The sequence below is a fragment of the Tinamus guttatus genome, unplaced genomic scaffold (assembly GCF_059628265.1).
Source record: "Tinamus guttatus ecotype Peru unplaced genomic scaffold, ASM5962826v1 Tinamus_guttatus_pri_ptg000049l, whole genome shotgun sequence".
Lineage (NCBI taxonomy): Eukaryota > Metazoa > Chordata > Aves > Tinamiformes > Tinamidae > Tinamus > Tinamus guttatus.
In genome coordinates, this window is record NW_028288583.1 from 594,909 (window position 1) to 610,700 (window position 15,792).

The 15,792-nt window shown below is 69.5% G+C and overlaps 3 protein-coding genes across 3 annotated transcripts; 1 reads left to right on the forward strand and 2 right to left on the reverse strand.

The window, feature by feature from the left end:
- Nucleotides 1-473: 473 nt before the first annotated feature.
- On the reverse strand, nt 474-9,402 carry CPNE5 (copine 5). The gene is made up of 21 exons (XM_088539799.1): nt 9,288-9,402; nt 8,110-8,150; nt 7,990-8,036; nt 6,599-6,702; nt 6,089-6,128; nt 5,930-6,006; nt 5,519-5,578; nt 5,373-5,436; nt 5,143-5,246; nt 4,790-4,894; nt 3,843-3,884; nt 3,696-3,771; nt 3,264-3,317; nt 3,115-3,176; nt 2,983-3,029; nt 2,706-2,887; nt 2,501-2,628; nt 2,327-2,429; nt 1,320-1,377; nt 1,143-1,216; nt 474-655 (listed from the first exon to the last, which is right to left on the reverse strand). Exons 1-21 carry the CDS (start codon nt 9,368-9,370, stop codon nt 476-478), a joined length of 1,731 nt encoding a protein of 576 aa, XP_088395925.1. The 5' UTR covers nt 9,371-9,402; the 3' UTR covers nt 474-475.
- Nucleotides 9,403-11,190: 1,788 nt separating this feature from the next.
- Nucleotides 11,191-12,574, reverse strand: PPIL1 (peptidylprolyl isomerase like 1). Its single transcript, XM_088539798.1, has 4 exons — nt 12,456-12,574; nt 11,794-11,948; nt 11,644-11,712; nt 11,191-11,428 (listed from the first exon to the last, which is right to left on the reverse strand). Exons 1-4 carry the CDS (start codon nt 12,509-12,511, stop codon nt 11,208-11,210), a joined length of 501 nt encoding a protein of 166 aa, XP_088395924.1. The 5' UTR covers nt 12,512-12,574; the 3' UTR covers nt 11,191-11,207.
- A 1,034-nt stretch (nt 12,575-13,608) lies between these two features.
- Nucleotides 13,609-15,375, forward strand: PSRC1 (proline and serine rich coiled-coil 1). The gene is given in 5 exon segments (XM_088539833.1): nt 13,609-13,757; nt 14,221-14,511; nt 14,513-14,543; nt 14,670-14,835; nt 15,257-15,375. Coding segments are annotated over 5 exon segments (756 nt in total).
- The last annotated feature ends 417 nt before the right edge of the window (nt 15,376-15,792 follow it).

The following is a 15,792-nucleotide window of genomic DNA, read 5'->3' on the forward strand; positions in this document are numbered from 1 at the left end:
GGGCAGCAGGGGGGGGAAGGGGGGGGTGCTCACCTGAGCAGCAGCAGCAGGCAGGAAAACAGTAGTGAAAAAGACTGAATTTATTCGGGTTTAAGGCAATTGAACATCACAGGAGCCAGGCACGAGAAAGACCGGGGCAGGGGACGTGACCATGCAAGTAAAAAAGGGAAGGTGCCAAGGCCCTGGGGACGTCCGGGGTCAGCCCCGTGGTGGCTCCTCTGGCCCCCGTTGTGGAGCCAGGTTTGGGGGACACGGGGGGGGGGGGGGGGGATTGGGCACTGCAGGACAAGGGGAGGGGACACAGGGCTGGGCCCGGAGGCAGCTGGCAGGGACCCGCTGTGATTTATTCCTTATACTGGGGGGTGGAACTTGGCAAAACCTCCTGGCTCGTCCCCCGCGGTGGCGTTGGGGCCCGGGGGCACCCGGCGAGAGGAGGATGAGGAGGAGCAGCCCCATGCAGAGGTGACGGGGGGCGTCAGGGCTGCGGGGACGCGGGGGGGCCCGAGGCTTCGGGCGCCGCCTGCGGTTTGATGCCCCGGCCCTTCATGTAGGACACGAGCTGCTCGGGGATCTCGGCCAGCACGTCCTTGGCCAGGCGGGCCATGCTGAGCACCTGGTTGCCCGCGTGGTCCATGTAGTCGCGGAAGGGGACGAACTGGCAGGGGAGAGCAGGGGACACGGAGCGAATGGGTTCCCAAGCCCTGCTGTCCCCCCCAAGCCCTGGTGCAGCCCCATGTTCCTGTGTCCCAGCACATCCCGCCATGGCCGAGTGCATCCCCGGGACATCCCTGTCTCCCCCGTGGCTTCATCCCACCCCGGGTCCTGGTGCAACCCTCTGTCCCCATGTCCCAGCATGTCCTGGTGCATCCCTGTGGCCCAGTAGGTCCGCAGGTCCTGGTGCATCCCCATGTCCCAGTGTTTTCCCCCCTGCTCTGTCCCTGTGTCCTCCTGTCTTGATGCATCCCCCTGTCCTGGTACATCCCTGCATGTCCCCAAGCCTTCATCCCTCCTGGCTTGGCCCCGTGTCCCCCTGAGGTCCCGGTGCAGCCCTGGCAGAAAGGGGAGGGATGGGACAGACCCAGGGCCATCAGGGCTCCCCCACATGTCACCCACAGGGGGTGACACCCGCGGCTTGGCGTTACCTGCACGATGTCACGCTCGGCCACCTTCCCGCGGGAGGAGATGCGCACGTCGTCACCGTCCAGCTCCACCATGGCTGCGGGAGCCCCAGCGTCCTCCCCTGCTCCACCCTGCGCTGACGCCGCCGGCCCCTGCCCTCCTCCCAAGGGCCCCGATTTTGGGGCTGGCCCCGGTCTTACCGTCGAACTCGGCCTGTCCAACGCCCACGATGATGATGGACATGGGGAGCTTGGCAGCCTGTGGAGACAGGGGAGGAAGGCACCGAATCCAGCGCCTGCTGCCCCCCTGCTCAATCCCCCTGCGCAAAACCCATCCTGGGGGGGGCTCCAAATAGCCCTTGGGAAGCCTCCTTCTCCTGCCGGCTCCCCACGGTGCGATGAGTTTGCCTGTCCTTTGCCCATCCCTCATTCCAGGTGCCACGTCCCCATGCACCCTGTGAAAGCTCTCCCTGCCCTGGGGCGGGCATTTGGGGACCCTAAACAGGGACCAGGAGGTGCTCGGGACCTGGCACAGCCGCCTGCGCTGCCACTGAGTGCCCCCTCGTGCCTTCCTGCCCTCCCACGGGTGAAGCGAGCGCAAGCGAGCACCGAAGAGGCAGCAAAGCGAATATTCCCAAAGCTCCGTTCCCTCCTCCCCCGGCCGAGGCGGGAGGATGAATCTGAAATTTCCCTGAATCACGGGGAAAAGCAGCTCCCGCAGCCCTCTCCCTGCCTCCCGCTCTTGCGAGGCAGGGGCGAAGCGACGCTCGGGCACCTTTCTGGTGCAGTAAGAGGGCAAGTGCCGCGCGCCACTGTCAAAGAGACGGAGCGTTTCCCAATGCGCTTCCCCATGCGCTTCCCTGCACGCTTCCCCCCCTGCTTCCCTGTGCTTCCCTGCACGCTTCCCAATGCGCCTCCCTGCACGCTTCCCCCCCTGCTTCCCAACGTGCTCCCTCCCACGCTGTCCTGCACACAGAGATGTGGCAGGAGAGCAGGGCCCCGATGGACCCTCCACTCCCAGGACTCCCAGCTGGACAGGGCACCCTGGGGTGCTCAGGGCACCCACAGCCCCGTTGGTCATTGCACCCCGGATGGGTCGGGGCATCCTGTGTCCCCAAGCTGCTTATTGCATCTGGAGAGCTTGGGGTACCCCCTGTCCCCAGCTGGTCACTGTCCCTGGTGGCAGCGGCCCACGTCCCCCCACTCACGTTGACGATGGCCTCCTTGGTCTGCGCCATGTCGGAGATGACGCCGTCGGTGATGATGAGCAGCACGAAGTACTGGGAGCCGTCGGGCACCGCGGCGGCCGCGCTGCGTGCGCCACTGTCAGTCGGCAGGTCCCCATGGTTCCCGGCGCGGGGACAGGGACACGGCCACCTTACCGCGCTACATGGTTGACCACGGGGGCAAAGTTGGTGGGGCCGTAGAGCTGGACGCTCTTGAGGCTCTTGTGATAGGCCTCCAGGATGCCCTCGATGCCGCTGCACGAGGGGTTGGCCGCGTCGCCGTTCTGCGGGATGGGACGGGACGGGGCTGAGGTGACAAGCAGAGGTGGGGCCACCCCGGGCCACCCCGCCGCGGCCTCACCAGCGGGAACTCATGGGACACGTGTCCATCCGGGGGGATCTTGGCGCCGAAGCCGAGTGCCGGGAACATCTTGTCGCTGTCGTAGTCCTGGATGATCTCGCCCACGGCCCTGAGCGCCATGGTGTACGCGTTGAGCTGGTAGGGGCTCATGTAGTGCAGCGAGGTGGACTGCGATGGGTTACCTGGGTGGGCAGCCAGCGTCACCCGCGGTGTCATGTCACCCCCAGGCCACCAGAACGCGTCCATCCGGAAAGGGACGTCCCCCGGCCGCACTCACCATTGGACGCTGTGAAGTCAATGGCCACCGTGAAGTTGATCTGGGTGCTGCGACAGGACGAGTGTCTCATGAGCCTGGAGTCAGTGGTGACAAAGCCGAGCCGCGGTCGTGTCCCCTCCCCGTGTCACTCACCCGCCCTTGATGTAGTCCAGGAAGGTGCAGTCGGACTCCACAGCGAAGGAGAGCAGCGTCACCTGCGTGGGTGGACACTGGGTCAACACCACCATGGGGGACACCCTGGCCCTGGGCCAGCTCCCCCAGCACCCCCAGCCCTTCCTTACTGTCCCCGAGTGCAGGTACTTCTTCTTCTTCATCTTCTTCTTGGGGTTCACCACCTGCCACAAATGGAGGAGGGAAGGAAGGAAGGAGGAGGAGGAGGAAGGAAGGAAGAGGAGGAGGAGGAGGAAGGAAGGAAGAGGAGGAGGAGGAGGAAGGAAGGAAGAGGAGGAGGAGGAGGAAGGAAGGAAGAGGAGGAGGAGGAGGAAGGAAGGAAGAGGAGGAGGAGGAGGAAGGAAGGAAGAGGAGGAGGAAGGAAGGAAGAGGAGGAGGAGGAGGAAGGAAGGAAGAGGAGGAGGAGGAGGAAGGAAGGAAGAGGAGGAGGAGGAGGAGGAAGGAAGGAAGGAAGGAAGAGGAGGAGGAAGGAAGAGGCGAGTGGCTCCTGGGCCCTGGGGCTGTTCCCGGTGCCCGGGGGACACGGGCCGGCTCCCCCTCACCTCGTACACGTTGAACTGGCTCTGCCCCCGTGCCAGCTCCCGGTAGCTGGTGGTGAACTCGCCGATGAAGTCGTGGCTGGGGGCGAGGGGAGGCAACGTGAGCTGCGGGGACACGGGGATGTGGGGACACGGGGATGCGGGTCTCACCTGCCGTCGCGGTCCCAGTCGTAGACCTCTGCCTTGATGGGCCTGTGGGGCAAAGCGGAGCCGGGATGGTGGTGGTGGCTGGGGGGTGTCACCGTCACCTCCCAGCCCTTCTGTCTCCCCCACACAGAGACCCCGACCCCAGGGTGGCAGCACCTGCATGGGTCCCCCTGTCCCGTTACCGCATCCTGTCCCTGGTGCTGCTCCCCAGCGGGTTGTTTTGACACCTCTGTGGGCCTTTTCCCATCTTCCTCCTCCTCCTCCTCCTCCTCTCCCCTGCCCAGGTTTTTCGGTGGGATATTTTTATCCACTGTTGCCACAGCAACGTCCGACACCGGGCCAAGCCGGCGACGGCGGCGCCACGCGAGCCACCACAGCCTTTGTTCGCCACCACGGAGCCACCGCCGGCTTTAACCCCTTCCCGCGGCCGGGGGACGGCCGAGTCCCGGGACGGCCAACGGGGGCCCTTCCGGATGCTCCCTCACAGGAAATGGGCCCAGGGCTCAGCCGGGTAAACTGAGGCACCGAACGGGTCCCACATCCGAGCCTTGGTGCTGGGAGACCACAAAGACTAAAGGTAGAGGGTGCGGAGTGTCCCCCTTGGGGCAAGGAGGCCCATAGCACCATGGGGGCCTCACCAATTGTAAACCACAAAGACTAAAGGAGGGTGCAGAGCAGCCCCCATTGGGTGGGGAGGACCATGGAGAGGCCTCAGCGGTCACAGGCCCCAGAGACTAAAGGAAGAGGGTGCAGAGCGGCCCCGCTTAGGCAAGGAGGACCACGGCACCGTGGAGGCCTCCCCTGTTGTAGACCACAAAGACTAAAAGAAGAGGATGCAGAGTGTCCCCCTGGGCGAGGAGGACTTTGGGGAGGCCGCTGCAGGTGTCGCCACAGAGACCAAAGGCCGAGGGTGCCGAGCGGCGGCCTGCGCGGGGAGGCCGGGCCCTCACCGGTCGTAGTCGCCGTTGCAGAGGGCGCGCACGGGGATGGCGAACGCTTGCCACACCGGGTTCAGCGTGTTCCTCACCACCTCCGTCTTGTGGCAGATGGTGAAGCTGCCAGGACAGGGAGGGGAGCGGGGGTGTGTGCGGGGGTCACCTCCAATGGGAAAACAACCCCCATCCTCCCCCCTAGATGCTGGATCCCGGCAAGCAGGATGGAGATGCACCCAGCGGATGGACTTGCTATGGCAAGGTGTCACCACTAGGTTGGCAAGGGGACACTTTTGGGACCACAGCAGCTTGGTCCATCCGCAGAACATCCCCAGCCCCGCCGGGAGTCCCCACGGCAGCGGGTGGCTCACGTCCCGTCCTCGTTGCTCCGGTAGAAGACCATGAAGGGGTCGGACTTGCCGAAGAAGTCCTTCTTGTCCAGCTTGTTGGCGCAGAACTGCAGCGTGGCCACGTCCTGAGGCCGAGCGACAGCGTGAGGGGCCCCGACATTGGCTGACCCTCATCTCCCACACCCCGAGGAAGGCCCCTCAGGGTGGGGGAATGACAGCCAGCGTCCCCAAACTTGTCACCTGCCACTCACCCGGCAGTTGCCCAGCTCCTCGGCCAGGAGGATGATGGTGCCGCACTTCTTCCCGGGGACGCCCCTGCCAGAGGAGGCGGCAGGTCCGGGGTGGCCATGTGTCCCCCCCGGCCCCGCCGCCATCGCAGGGACCCTCCGGGACTCACCCGTTGGAGAGGGTGGGCACAGGCCTCCTGCCTCGCGCGTGCGCGGTGGCCATCCCCATCCTGCCGGGGCGCAGAGGGACACGTGGGGAAACTGAGGCAGAGCCGGAGCACCAAGCTTCCCACCCCCACACGCCCCCGGTTGCACCCTGCTGTTCCCAACCAGGACAAATAGCAAGGGACACCCCCCCACACACCAAGTGGCCCCGGCCCAGGAGGCGCCAGTGACGCCGGAGCCGGGATGCCGGCGCCGAGCTCTGCTCTCCATCCCGGACGCCCGAGATAAGGAGCGGGCGCCGCGGCAGAGGGCCAGGGCGCTGTCCCCAGGGCTGTCCCCGCCACGTGCCCGCGCTCTGGGGAGGGCAGGGGGGATCGAGCCGGGGCCCGGGCTGGTCCCCCCGGCCCCGCACTCACGTCAGCGGCTTCTCCAGGCGGCTGCCGGCCGAGCCCACGATCTCGCCCAGCGTGCAGAAGGCCTGGCCCAGGAAGTCCTGCGGGGACGCGGTGCCGGCAGGACCCCGTGTCCCCCCTGCCACAGCCTCATCCCCCCTTCCCCAGCCCTTGGCCACTCACGTGCTTGGAGAGGTCGGGGCTCTTGGAGTCCACATCGTACCTGCGGGGACACACGGACACGGTGATGCCTGGCACTGGGGACGGAGCTGCGATGGGGAAAGGCAAGAGGGGAGGGGACAGGCATGGGGACAAGGATGGGACACACAAGGGGATGGGGCTGGTACAAGGATGGGGACAGGGACAGAGATGAAATGGGACCAAGCTGTGATGGGGACATGGATGAGCCAGGGATGGGGCTGAGAATGGGACAGGGATGGAGACGGGACAACATTGGGGACTGGGGCAGGAACAGGCTAGGGACATGGATAATGGCAGGAGTGTAGCTGGAACAGGGACAGAGATGGGGCCTGAACAGGAGCGAGACAGGGAGGGGGATGGAGATGAGGACATGAATGGAACAGAGAAGGGACAGGGATGGGGACAAGAATGGAGCTGGGGACAGGGATGGGTCCAGGGACAAACAGAGCCAGGGCTGGGGACAGGTGCCCAGCGCAGCCCAGTGGCACTCACAGGTCGAAGCGCAGGTTCTGCTTCTCCTCAAAGAAGTAGTCGAGGATGAACTTGCGCACGAAGTCGGGGTTCAGGGTGTTGTCAATCACCTCGGTCCGGCCGAACTGTGGGGACGTGACCGTGAGCAGGACCCAGGGGGGAGAGTGGTGGTGGCACCGAGGATGGAGGGATGCGGAGGGACAGAGGGGATGCGAGGGGTGGCCAAAAGGGGAGCTGTGGCCAGAGGGACGCAGCTGGGGACAGGGAAACCAAAGGGACATCGGGGGGACATCTCTGGGGGCAGAGCGAAGGAGGGGGACGGGGACCATGAGCTATTTAGAGACAGAGGGAGGGAGAGGGAGACGGGGGAGGCAGGGAAGGATTCGCAGCTGGAGGAGGCAGTGGGAGGGATGGGGACACGAGGGGACACAAGGGGCGTGGGAGGGGACAGGAGCGCCTGAAGGGGACACAAGGGGACGCACGCAGAGGGGGTGGCTCTAGGAGCTGGCAGGGACACAGGGGCTGGAGGGGATGGGAGGAGCTGGAGGGGACACAGGTGGCAGGGGGGACACAAGGGGACATTGGGGAGGGCTGAGCGCGGGGGCCCAGGTGCCCCTTTGTCCCCTTGCTCCCCTCCTTCTCCCCCTGGCTTCCACCCACTGATTAGGCCCCAGAACCCGGTAATTAAGTGTCTGCTAATTAGCAGGCGGGTGGCCTCTGGGCCAGCCCCCTGCTCAGCCCAGGCGCCTGGCCGCCTGGCTGCTGATTGGCTGGCTGGGCAGCACCCCAAAGTGCTCATTGGCCAGCCTGCTGGCACCCCAACATCCTGATTGGCCAGCTGTCCTGCACCCTGCTGTGTCGCCCCATTGGCCAGCTGGCAATGCAGGGGGCTGATTGGCTGGCTGCCCAGCACCCCAACATGCTGATTGGCCAGGCCCCCAGCACACAAACATGCTGCCTGGCTGCCCCCTGGCACATTGGCTGCCCAGTTGGCCAGCCTGCTGATTGGTTGGCTGATCAGCACCCCAACATGCTGATTGGCTGGCCGGTACCCCAGCATGCTGATTGGCCAGCTAGTACCGCAATGTGCTCATTGGCTATCTAGCTGACATCCCAACATGCTGATTGGCTGGCTGGCCCCCCAACTTGCTGATTGGTGGATTGGCACCCCAACTTGCCCATTGGCTGGCCAGCACTCCAACATGCTTTTTGGCCATGCGATTAGCACCCTAACATGCTGATTGGCTGGCCAGCAACTCAGCATGCTAATTGGCCAGCCAGCCCCCCAACATGCTGATTGGCTGTCCAAATGGCACCCTAATGAGCTGATTGGCTGGTCAGTACCCCAACCTGCTGATTGGCCAGCTGGTCAGCACCCCAGTGTGCTGATTGGCTGTCGGCGGAGCGCTCACCTCCCGCCACTGCTTGCTCTCGGCGCCCTGGGTGTAGAGGACGCAGACTGGGGGCGAGAGGCGGGTGAGGGGGCCGGGGCCGCGGCGGGGCCCCTGCGCCCCCCTCCCGCTGCCACTCACGCGGGTCCGACTTGGAGAACGTGTCCTTGTCCAGGAGCTGCCTGCGGGACACGGTGGGGAAACTGAGGCACGGATACACCCCCCCTTCCCCTTTGCTTCCTGCCCCAACCGCGGTGCCACCGCGGGTGTCACCACGCGTGGCCCTGACTCGGGGACCGCGGTGAGTTTCCCAGGTCCCTGCTGGAGCGGGAGGAATCTAGGTCGGAGCGGCTGCGGACAGCATGACCGCGGCGGGGGGGGGAGCATCCGGGGGGGTCCCCGACTGACACCCGCCTCCTCCTGGCACCCGCAGGGAGATGGGGCTGCCCCAGGGCACCCCTGGGTGCAGGGGAGACCCGTGGGTGCCTGCTGAGGGGGGGGTGAGGCCTTTCCCAGACAGCTCCCGCATTTCAGAGGTGCTGGGATCGGGAAGGGGGGGGTGCAGGTATCACCCGGGCCCCATGAGGGGAAAACGGGTCAGGGAGGGAGCCGGAGCCGCCGTCCCGGGGGAGTCCCCACGGCAGCTGCTGCCGCGCGGGAAGGGACCCGGGAGTCCGGGATGCTGGCGGGGTGGGGAGGAAGCTGTGCGCGCTGGACGGGGTCCCCCCCACGGCCCCCAGGGTTATCCCTCGCATCTGGGTCGCCATCGCCTCCCCCTCCCCCGCGCTGCACCCCGGTTCTCAGCACCCCCCCCCAGTGCCACCCAGTGCCCCCAGGAGGCTCCCCCTCCCCCCAGGGCCGCCCCCTCCCGCTCTCCCAGTGCCCCCCAGGCTCCCCCCACCCTCGTGCCACCTTTACCCCTGCGCGTCCCCAGAGCCCCCAGCCCAGCTGCCCCCCGCCCAGTGCCCCCTCCCCGTCTCCCGGTGCCCCCCGCATCCCCAGCGTCCCCCTCCCGCTCCCCCAGCGCCGCCCCGAACCCCCAGTTCCCCCCCCGCTCTCCCGGTGGCCGCAGCGCCCGACACCCCCCGGTGCCTCCTGCGTCTCCCGGTGCCGCCGCCCCGCTCTCCCGGTGCCCTCCCGTAGAGCCCCAGCGCTCCCCAGAGCCCTCCCAGTCCCCGCAGCACCCGACAGCACCCGCTGCCACCCCGTGTCCCCCAGCACCCGGTGTCCCCGAAGCGCCCGGGGCATCCCCAGCCGGAGCCACTGCCCGGACCCCCGCCCGGCCGCCGGGTCCCCCTGCCCGGTCCCCCTGCGCCCACCTGCAGGACACCGTGAGCTCCACCTTGGTGGCCGGGACGGTGCCGGGGCCGCTGCCCGGCTCCAAGCCGCCCAGCGCCGCCATGAGCCGGGCCGGGGGCTCCGGGGGCTCCGCGCCGCCGCCGCCGCCGCCGCTCTGCCCCGCCGCGGCCCCGCTGCCCCGCGGCCGCCGGGCCGCAGGCTCCGCCCCGCGCTCCGGTACCTCCCGCGCCGGCCCGGGGGCGCGGGGCTCGGCACCGCCCCGGCACCGCCCCCGGCACCGCCTGGGGCTCCCGGGGCCGCCCCCGCTGTCGCCCCCGGGGCCGCCCGCGCTGTCACCCGGGGCTCGTAGCGGCGCCTCCGGTACCGCTCCCGGCTCCGGCAAGGAGCTCCCTCAGCGTCGCCCCCGAAGAGATCCCGTTATCACCCCCGGTAGCTCCCCAGGAGCTCCCACGACCACCCTGGTTCTTTCTCTGCTGTCACTCTTGGTACCATCCGGGGGCTGGGGGTACCTGGTACCGCTCTGGTACCATCCCCGGCACCGCTCCGACCGCCCGGCACCGTCCTGGTGCCATCCCCGATGCCACCCCAGCCCCACTAGGGCTCCTGGCACCTCCCCGTTGTCCCCGAGCCCCCTGACACTACCGCCCCCCTGGCCTGGCCCGCAGTACGAGCCCCACCGAGGCCTACCTTGGTCTCCGGAGAAGTTCATTAGCAGGATGAGCTCATTAGCGGGACAGGGTGGCCACCCCCATCCCGCGAGCCAGCGAGGTGGCCGCGTGTCCCCCAGCACAGTCACCCCAGTCACGCTGGCAGGGACTGGCAGCGGGTGCCACCGCGGGGACCCTGCTGGCATGGGGACACCTCGCACCAGCATGGCGGTGGGGGGAGGACACCGTGTGTGCCAGATCGGGGGACATCATGTGGCAGGGACACGCAGGGACACTGCGTGCTGGCATCTGGGACCCCATGTGCTGGCAGGGGGGACCGCAGGTGCTGGCCTGGGGACACGTGTGCTGGGACCCCCGCGCTCGGATGCCATTGGGATGCCCAGCACGGGCAATACCGCGGGCCAGCACGTGGGGGCAGCATGTGCCACCACGGGGACACCGGGTCCTCGCGTGGGGACACTGCCCCTTGGCACGGCCTCCACTTGCCCCCTGGGCAGCTGAAACCCAGGGTGACCCGGGGGCTTCCTGATGGGACTGGGAGCGTCTGTGTCCAGGGGACAGTGCCAGGGGTGGCAGGATGCTTGGGATGGGAGGGGACATGTGCGGGTGCAGAGTATGGGGCAGCTCCAGGGGACGAAGCCACATCCCGCAGGTGGCCGGAGCCCCCCCGGACACCCCCGCACATGGCTGTGCCAAGGGCAGGACGTGCCAACAGGGGCCAGCAGCCGGGGGACACCCAGCTGCAGCGTAGGGGCTGCCCCCCCAGCGCGGTGCCAGCGCTGGTGACACACACGCCACCCCCCCGCAAAGGCTGGGGACTGGGGACACAGCAAGAGCCCCGAGCGCCAGGCGAGGGGGTGTCACGAGCCCTGTGACACCCCCAAGGCGGCAGCAGGAGCTGCTCCCCACGGAGCAGGGCCGGCTCTCGGGAACCGCTGCCCTGCCCGGGGTCCAAGCCCTCCCCTGCCCAGAGCAGCCGCCCTTCGCCCCCGTCTCACTTGATTTTATTACAAAACTCCCGATGCTACAAAACGCGCCGAGGGGCGAAGCCTCCCGCCGGGCCCAGCTCTCACCAGACCCCTCCGATCCCGCTAGGAAAACATCCCCCTTCCACAGGGATTCTCCTGCTGGAGCCTAGTGGAACTGGGGACAACGCGGCAGGGACAACACGGGGGAACCTCTTGCAGGGAGATTCCCGGGGGGTTTGGATCAAGTCCTTAGACAGGAGCCGCAAGCCCCTGGAAAGCCGCAGCTCCAAGGGCTCCGTGACGCCTAGCCTGAGGGAAAAGCCTTCATGATCTTCACGTCGTCCACGGGCCGGTCCTGCGCGTTGGTCTCCACCATCCCCACGCGGTTCACGATGCCGATGCCCTGGCACACGCGCCCGAAGATGGTGTGTTTGCCGTCCAGCCACTGCGTCGGCGCCAGCGTGATGAAGAACTGGCTGCCGTTGGTGTCCGGGCCGGCGTTGGCCATGGCGAGGATCCCTGCGCCTGCAAGGGGAGCGGCGACGGGCCCAGAAAGAGCTGGGTTGTTTCCGGACTTCCCAAGGGAAAACTCGCTGGGGAGCAACCCCCAGAACCCAGCGGCGGGTGCCCAAGAGGGACGGACACGGCGGGGAGCTGCCGTTAATCCCGGTGCCTCCCGAGCCGCTCGCGCCCAGCTCCGAGCCCGTTCCCGCCGTGGGGAGCCCCTGCCCGGCGCCTACCTGTGAACTTGAGCTCGGGGTGCAGCTCGTCCTCAAACTGCTTCCCGTAGATGGAGGCTCCCCCTCGACCTGCGCGTGGAGGAGAAGGGACGGAGCTGAGGAGCGTCCCGGGAGCGCCGGGAGCGGGCGGCGGCGGCGGCCGGGCCTCACCGGTGCCCGTGGGGTCGCCGCCCTGCACCATGAAGTCCTTGATGACGCGGTGGAACTTGGTGCCGTTGTAGTAGCCGCGCCGTGCCAGCTCCGCGAAGTTGCGGCACGTCTTGGGCGCGTGTTTCCAGTAGAGCTCCAGCACCACGGCGCCCATCCTGCCGGGGACACCGGGCGCCTGCCGCCACCGCGGGGGACGCGGGGGCCTCCCGGGACCAGGGCGGGCACCGGGGATCTCCCGGGGCCGGGGGGGGACAAGGGGGTTTCCTGGGACCCGGAGTGCAGGCAAAATGGGCACCCGGGGGTCTCTGGTGCCGGGGTAGACACGGGGGTGCCCGGTGCCAGACAGGGGGAACGAGGCGGGTGCTGCCCAGCACCGGGGATGCTCCGGTACCGAGGAGTGCCCCGCACCGGGGGGAGGGGGGAGGCAACCGGGGAGCAGCTGGTAACGGGGGTGGGAGGGCAAAGAGGCCGGTGTCGGGGGAGCCGCAAGGAGGGGACCGAGGATCCGCCGGTACCGGGGTGGAAAGAGGGAGGGCTGGAGGGAACGGAAGGACCGCCCGGGCGGTGGACCCGGTACCAGGACCTGGTACCGGGGAAGGGGACGCAAGAGCCGCGCGGGACCGAGACCGGGAGCGGAACCAGAGCGGGGCCGCCCCCCTTACGTGGTCTCCAAGGAGACGGTGGGCGGCTGCCAGGAGTCGGGCGGCACGGCGGCCATGCTGCTACGGCGCCGGAAGCGGCTCCCGGGGGGACCCGCGGCGGCGGCGCACCCGCTTCCGCCGCGGCCGCTCTCAGCTCGCCCCGCCCTCCGTCGCGGGCCAATGGGAGCGCGTGGGCGTGGGGCGGGGCGAGGGAGACGACCAATGAGCGCGGCGGGCGGTGCCGCGGCCTTTGTGACGCACGGGAGGGAGAATTCGAATCGGGCCCCGCCCCCCGGCGGCGGCTGCGCCCCCTGGCGGAGCGGGAGCGCGAACCGGGAGCCGGGAACGGGAGCGAGCCGGGAACCGGGAACGGGATAACGGGATCGGGAAACACGAACGGCGAACAGGGAACGAGCTGGGAACAGGGAACGAGCCGGGAACCAGGTAACGGGGATCGGGAACGAGCCGGGAACAGGGAGCCGGGTAACGGGAACGAGTGGGAACCGGGAACGATCCGGGAACCGGGTAAAGGGAACGAGCAGGGAACTGGGAGCCGGGAACCGCGAACCGGGAACGGGGAACGAGCCGGGAACCGGGAGCCAGGTAACGGGAGGCGGGTAACGGGGATCGGGCAGCGGGAGCCGAGCACCGTGCACCGGGTAACGGGGATCGGGAGCCGCGCAGCGCTTAACGGGTACCGAGCACGGGGTAACGGGCACCGGGTACCGGCCGGGGGCGGAGCCCGGGGGAGGCAGCGGGCCCCGGGAGCGCGGGGGGAGGAGAGGGAGCGGCCCCGGGGGGCGGGGGGGGGGACACGGAGCCGCCGAGGGGGCGGGAGACCGGGGCAGGGGAGGGCCCCGGTGATGGGGGGGCCCCGGGGCGGGAACCGGGACCCCTGGATGCGGGAGAGGAACCGAGGGGGGGGCACCGGGGACGCGGGAGCCGGGGCTGGGGGGGGGGGCCGGGCCGGGAGCTGCTGCCCGGGAGCCGCGGGGGGGGCCGGGCCGGGCCTAGGCCCCCCCGCCGGTGCCCCGGCCTCGGCAGCGCCGGGGCGGCCGTGCCAGGCGCGGCGCCACAAAGGCCCCGTTGTGCCCGGCGCCCCCTGACCCCCCTGGCGTCACCCGCAGGGCACCCACGGGCCCGGCGGCCGCGATGGCTTCCTAGGAACGAGGCCATGAGCGAGGACGGAGGCGGCGACGGGCGAGGGGACCCTCCCGCGGTGCCACCGGCCCGGCCAGGCGCCGCTCCTGCCCGTCTGCCCCCGGATATCGAGTTCATCACGGAGGAGCGGCTCGACTTCACCCTCCTGTCCCCTTGCGACAGGTGAGGAGGTGGCCCGGGCACCCGCCACCCGCCGGGGCCCGTCGGGGATAGGCCACCCCATGGCCGGTGCCGTGGGGGGAGTTGGCAGCCCGATGCCAGCAGCCTGGGGGGCTTGGGGGAGGGCCACCTTGTAGCCACCACAGGGGACGTGTCACCCCATGCCTGGCACCCTGAGGAGATGTGTCACCCCATGGACCACATCCTGGGGGGTCTGAGGCACGTGCCACCCATTAGCCGCCACAGAGGGTGTGCCAGCCCATGCTTGGCACCCTGGGGGACCTGCCAGCCACCAGCGACCACAGGGCACATGCCACCCCACAGCTGGGACCTTGGGGACACGTGTCACCTCTGTGTGGGCACAGAGGCCCCATGGGGGCCGTGTGCCGATGCCGGTGGCATCAGCCTGGGCCACGCGCTGGGCACGGGGCGCCAGGGGGGTTGACACGTGCCTTGTCCCCCGCAGCCGGGACGAGGAGGGCTTGGCTGCCGAGGATGACGATGACGACGAGGAGGAGGGCGCCGGGCGGCGCAGCGGGCGCTGGAGCCCGCTCAGCGGCGCCCGCCTGGACGAGGTGCTGCAGGAGGCGACGCGGCTGGCGCTGCAGCTCGAGCGCTGCCGCCTGCCCCAGCGCCCGCCGCCCGCGCCCGCCGCCCGCAGCCCCCGCAGCCCCCGCCGCGACACCTTCGTGGTGAAGGACAGCCCCGTGCGGGCGCTGCTGCCCACCGTGGAGCCGGGCAGCCCCCCCACCGGCTCCCCCGCCAACGCAGCCGCGCGGCCTGGGGCTGGTAGCCGTGGTGCCAAGAGAGCCACTGGTGCCAGGAAGGTGGGTGGCCCCCGGGCACTGCTTGGGTACGCGGGGAGGGGGGCAGAAGGCAGTGACCCCCACCTGTCCCCTCCTTTCTTGCTTGCAGGACTCGCCTGGCATTCGCCCCGCGCCGAAGGGACCCCCCGTTGCCAGGGTGGCCCCCATTGCCAAGGTGCCCCCCAGCCGGGTGGCACCGGCGCGGCCGTGTCCCCCGCCGGGCTCGGTGCCCGCGTCCCGCCCCAAATCGGAGCCCGTCCGGGCAGGGGCTGCAGGTAACGGCCCTGGGGAGGGGCACAGGGGGGTGGCCACAGTGAGGGCCACCCGCATGGCACAGGGTGACCCCCGTGTGTCCCCACGCAGGGCAGGTGAAGGCGAGTGCAGGCGCTGCCCCTGTGGCCACCAAGCCCCGTGCCAGGGCCAGTGCTGTCCCCGCGGCCGCCGGGCGCCTCGCGGTGCCCAGCGCCATCCCCAAGCTGCCCAGCAGGAGCGCAGGGCCCAGTGCGGCGCCCAGCGCGGCGCCGGCTTCGGCGCCAGGCGGGAAGGGCCTGCCCAGGGCCAGCGCGGCTGCGCACAGGGGTGAGGACACGACGGGGACGAAGGGACGGTCCCCAGCCGGGCACGCCGCGGCCCCTGGCAGTGGCACCGCGGGGACCCCTGTTCTCCGCGTGCCTCAGTCTCCCCACGTCCCCGCAGGGCCCGCGGTGCCGCGGGCAGCGCCGGGCACCGCGCCGGGCACCGGGTACCGCCCGAGCGCCCCCGCCAGCCGCCTCCGCCTGCCCCGCAAGATGGCGCTCACCAACGGCTCCAGGTAAAAGGGGGACCCGCGACCCCCGTCTGCCACCGGGAACCCCCCAGAGCTGCCACCGGACCCGCGCGGGCACCCGATGTGCCCAGGGGGATGTTCGGACATGGATGAAGAGCCGTCCACCCCGCCGGGCACCCTGACCCGCTCGGGGTGACTGAGGCGCATGGTGGGGCCGGGCCCCCCGGCGCTGCCCAGGGACACGGCTGAGACTCATGTTGGATTTTGCTTTAATTACAAAATGGTCACGTCAGCAGTAGGAAACCCCCCTGTCCCCCCCAGCCTCGTCCCTGGGGGCACCCAGGGGTCCCCCAGCCCCCCCACACTCCCAAAACAGCCGGCACTGGGTGCTGCCCCCCGGGGGCCCCTGAGCCTTCCCCCCGCGGGGGGCACCCAAAATACTGTCCGGGGGCGAAGGGCTCTGGCA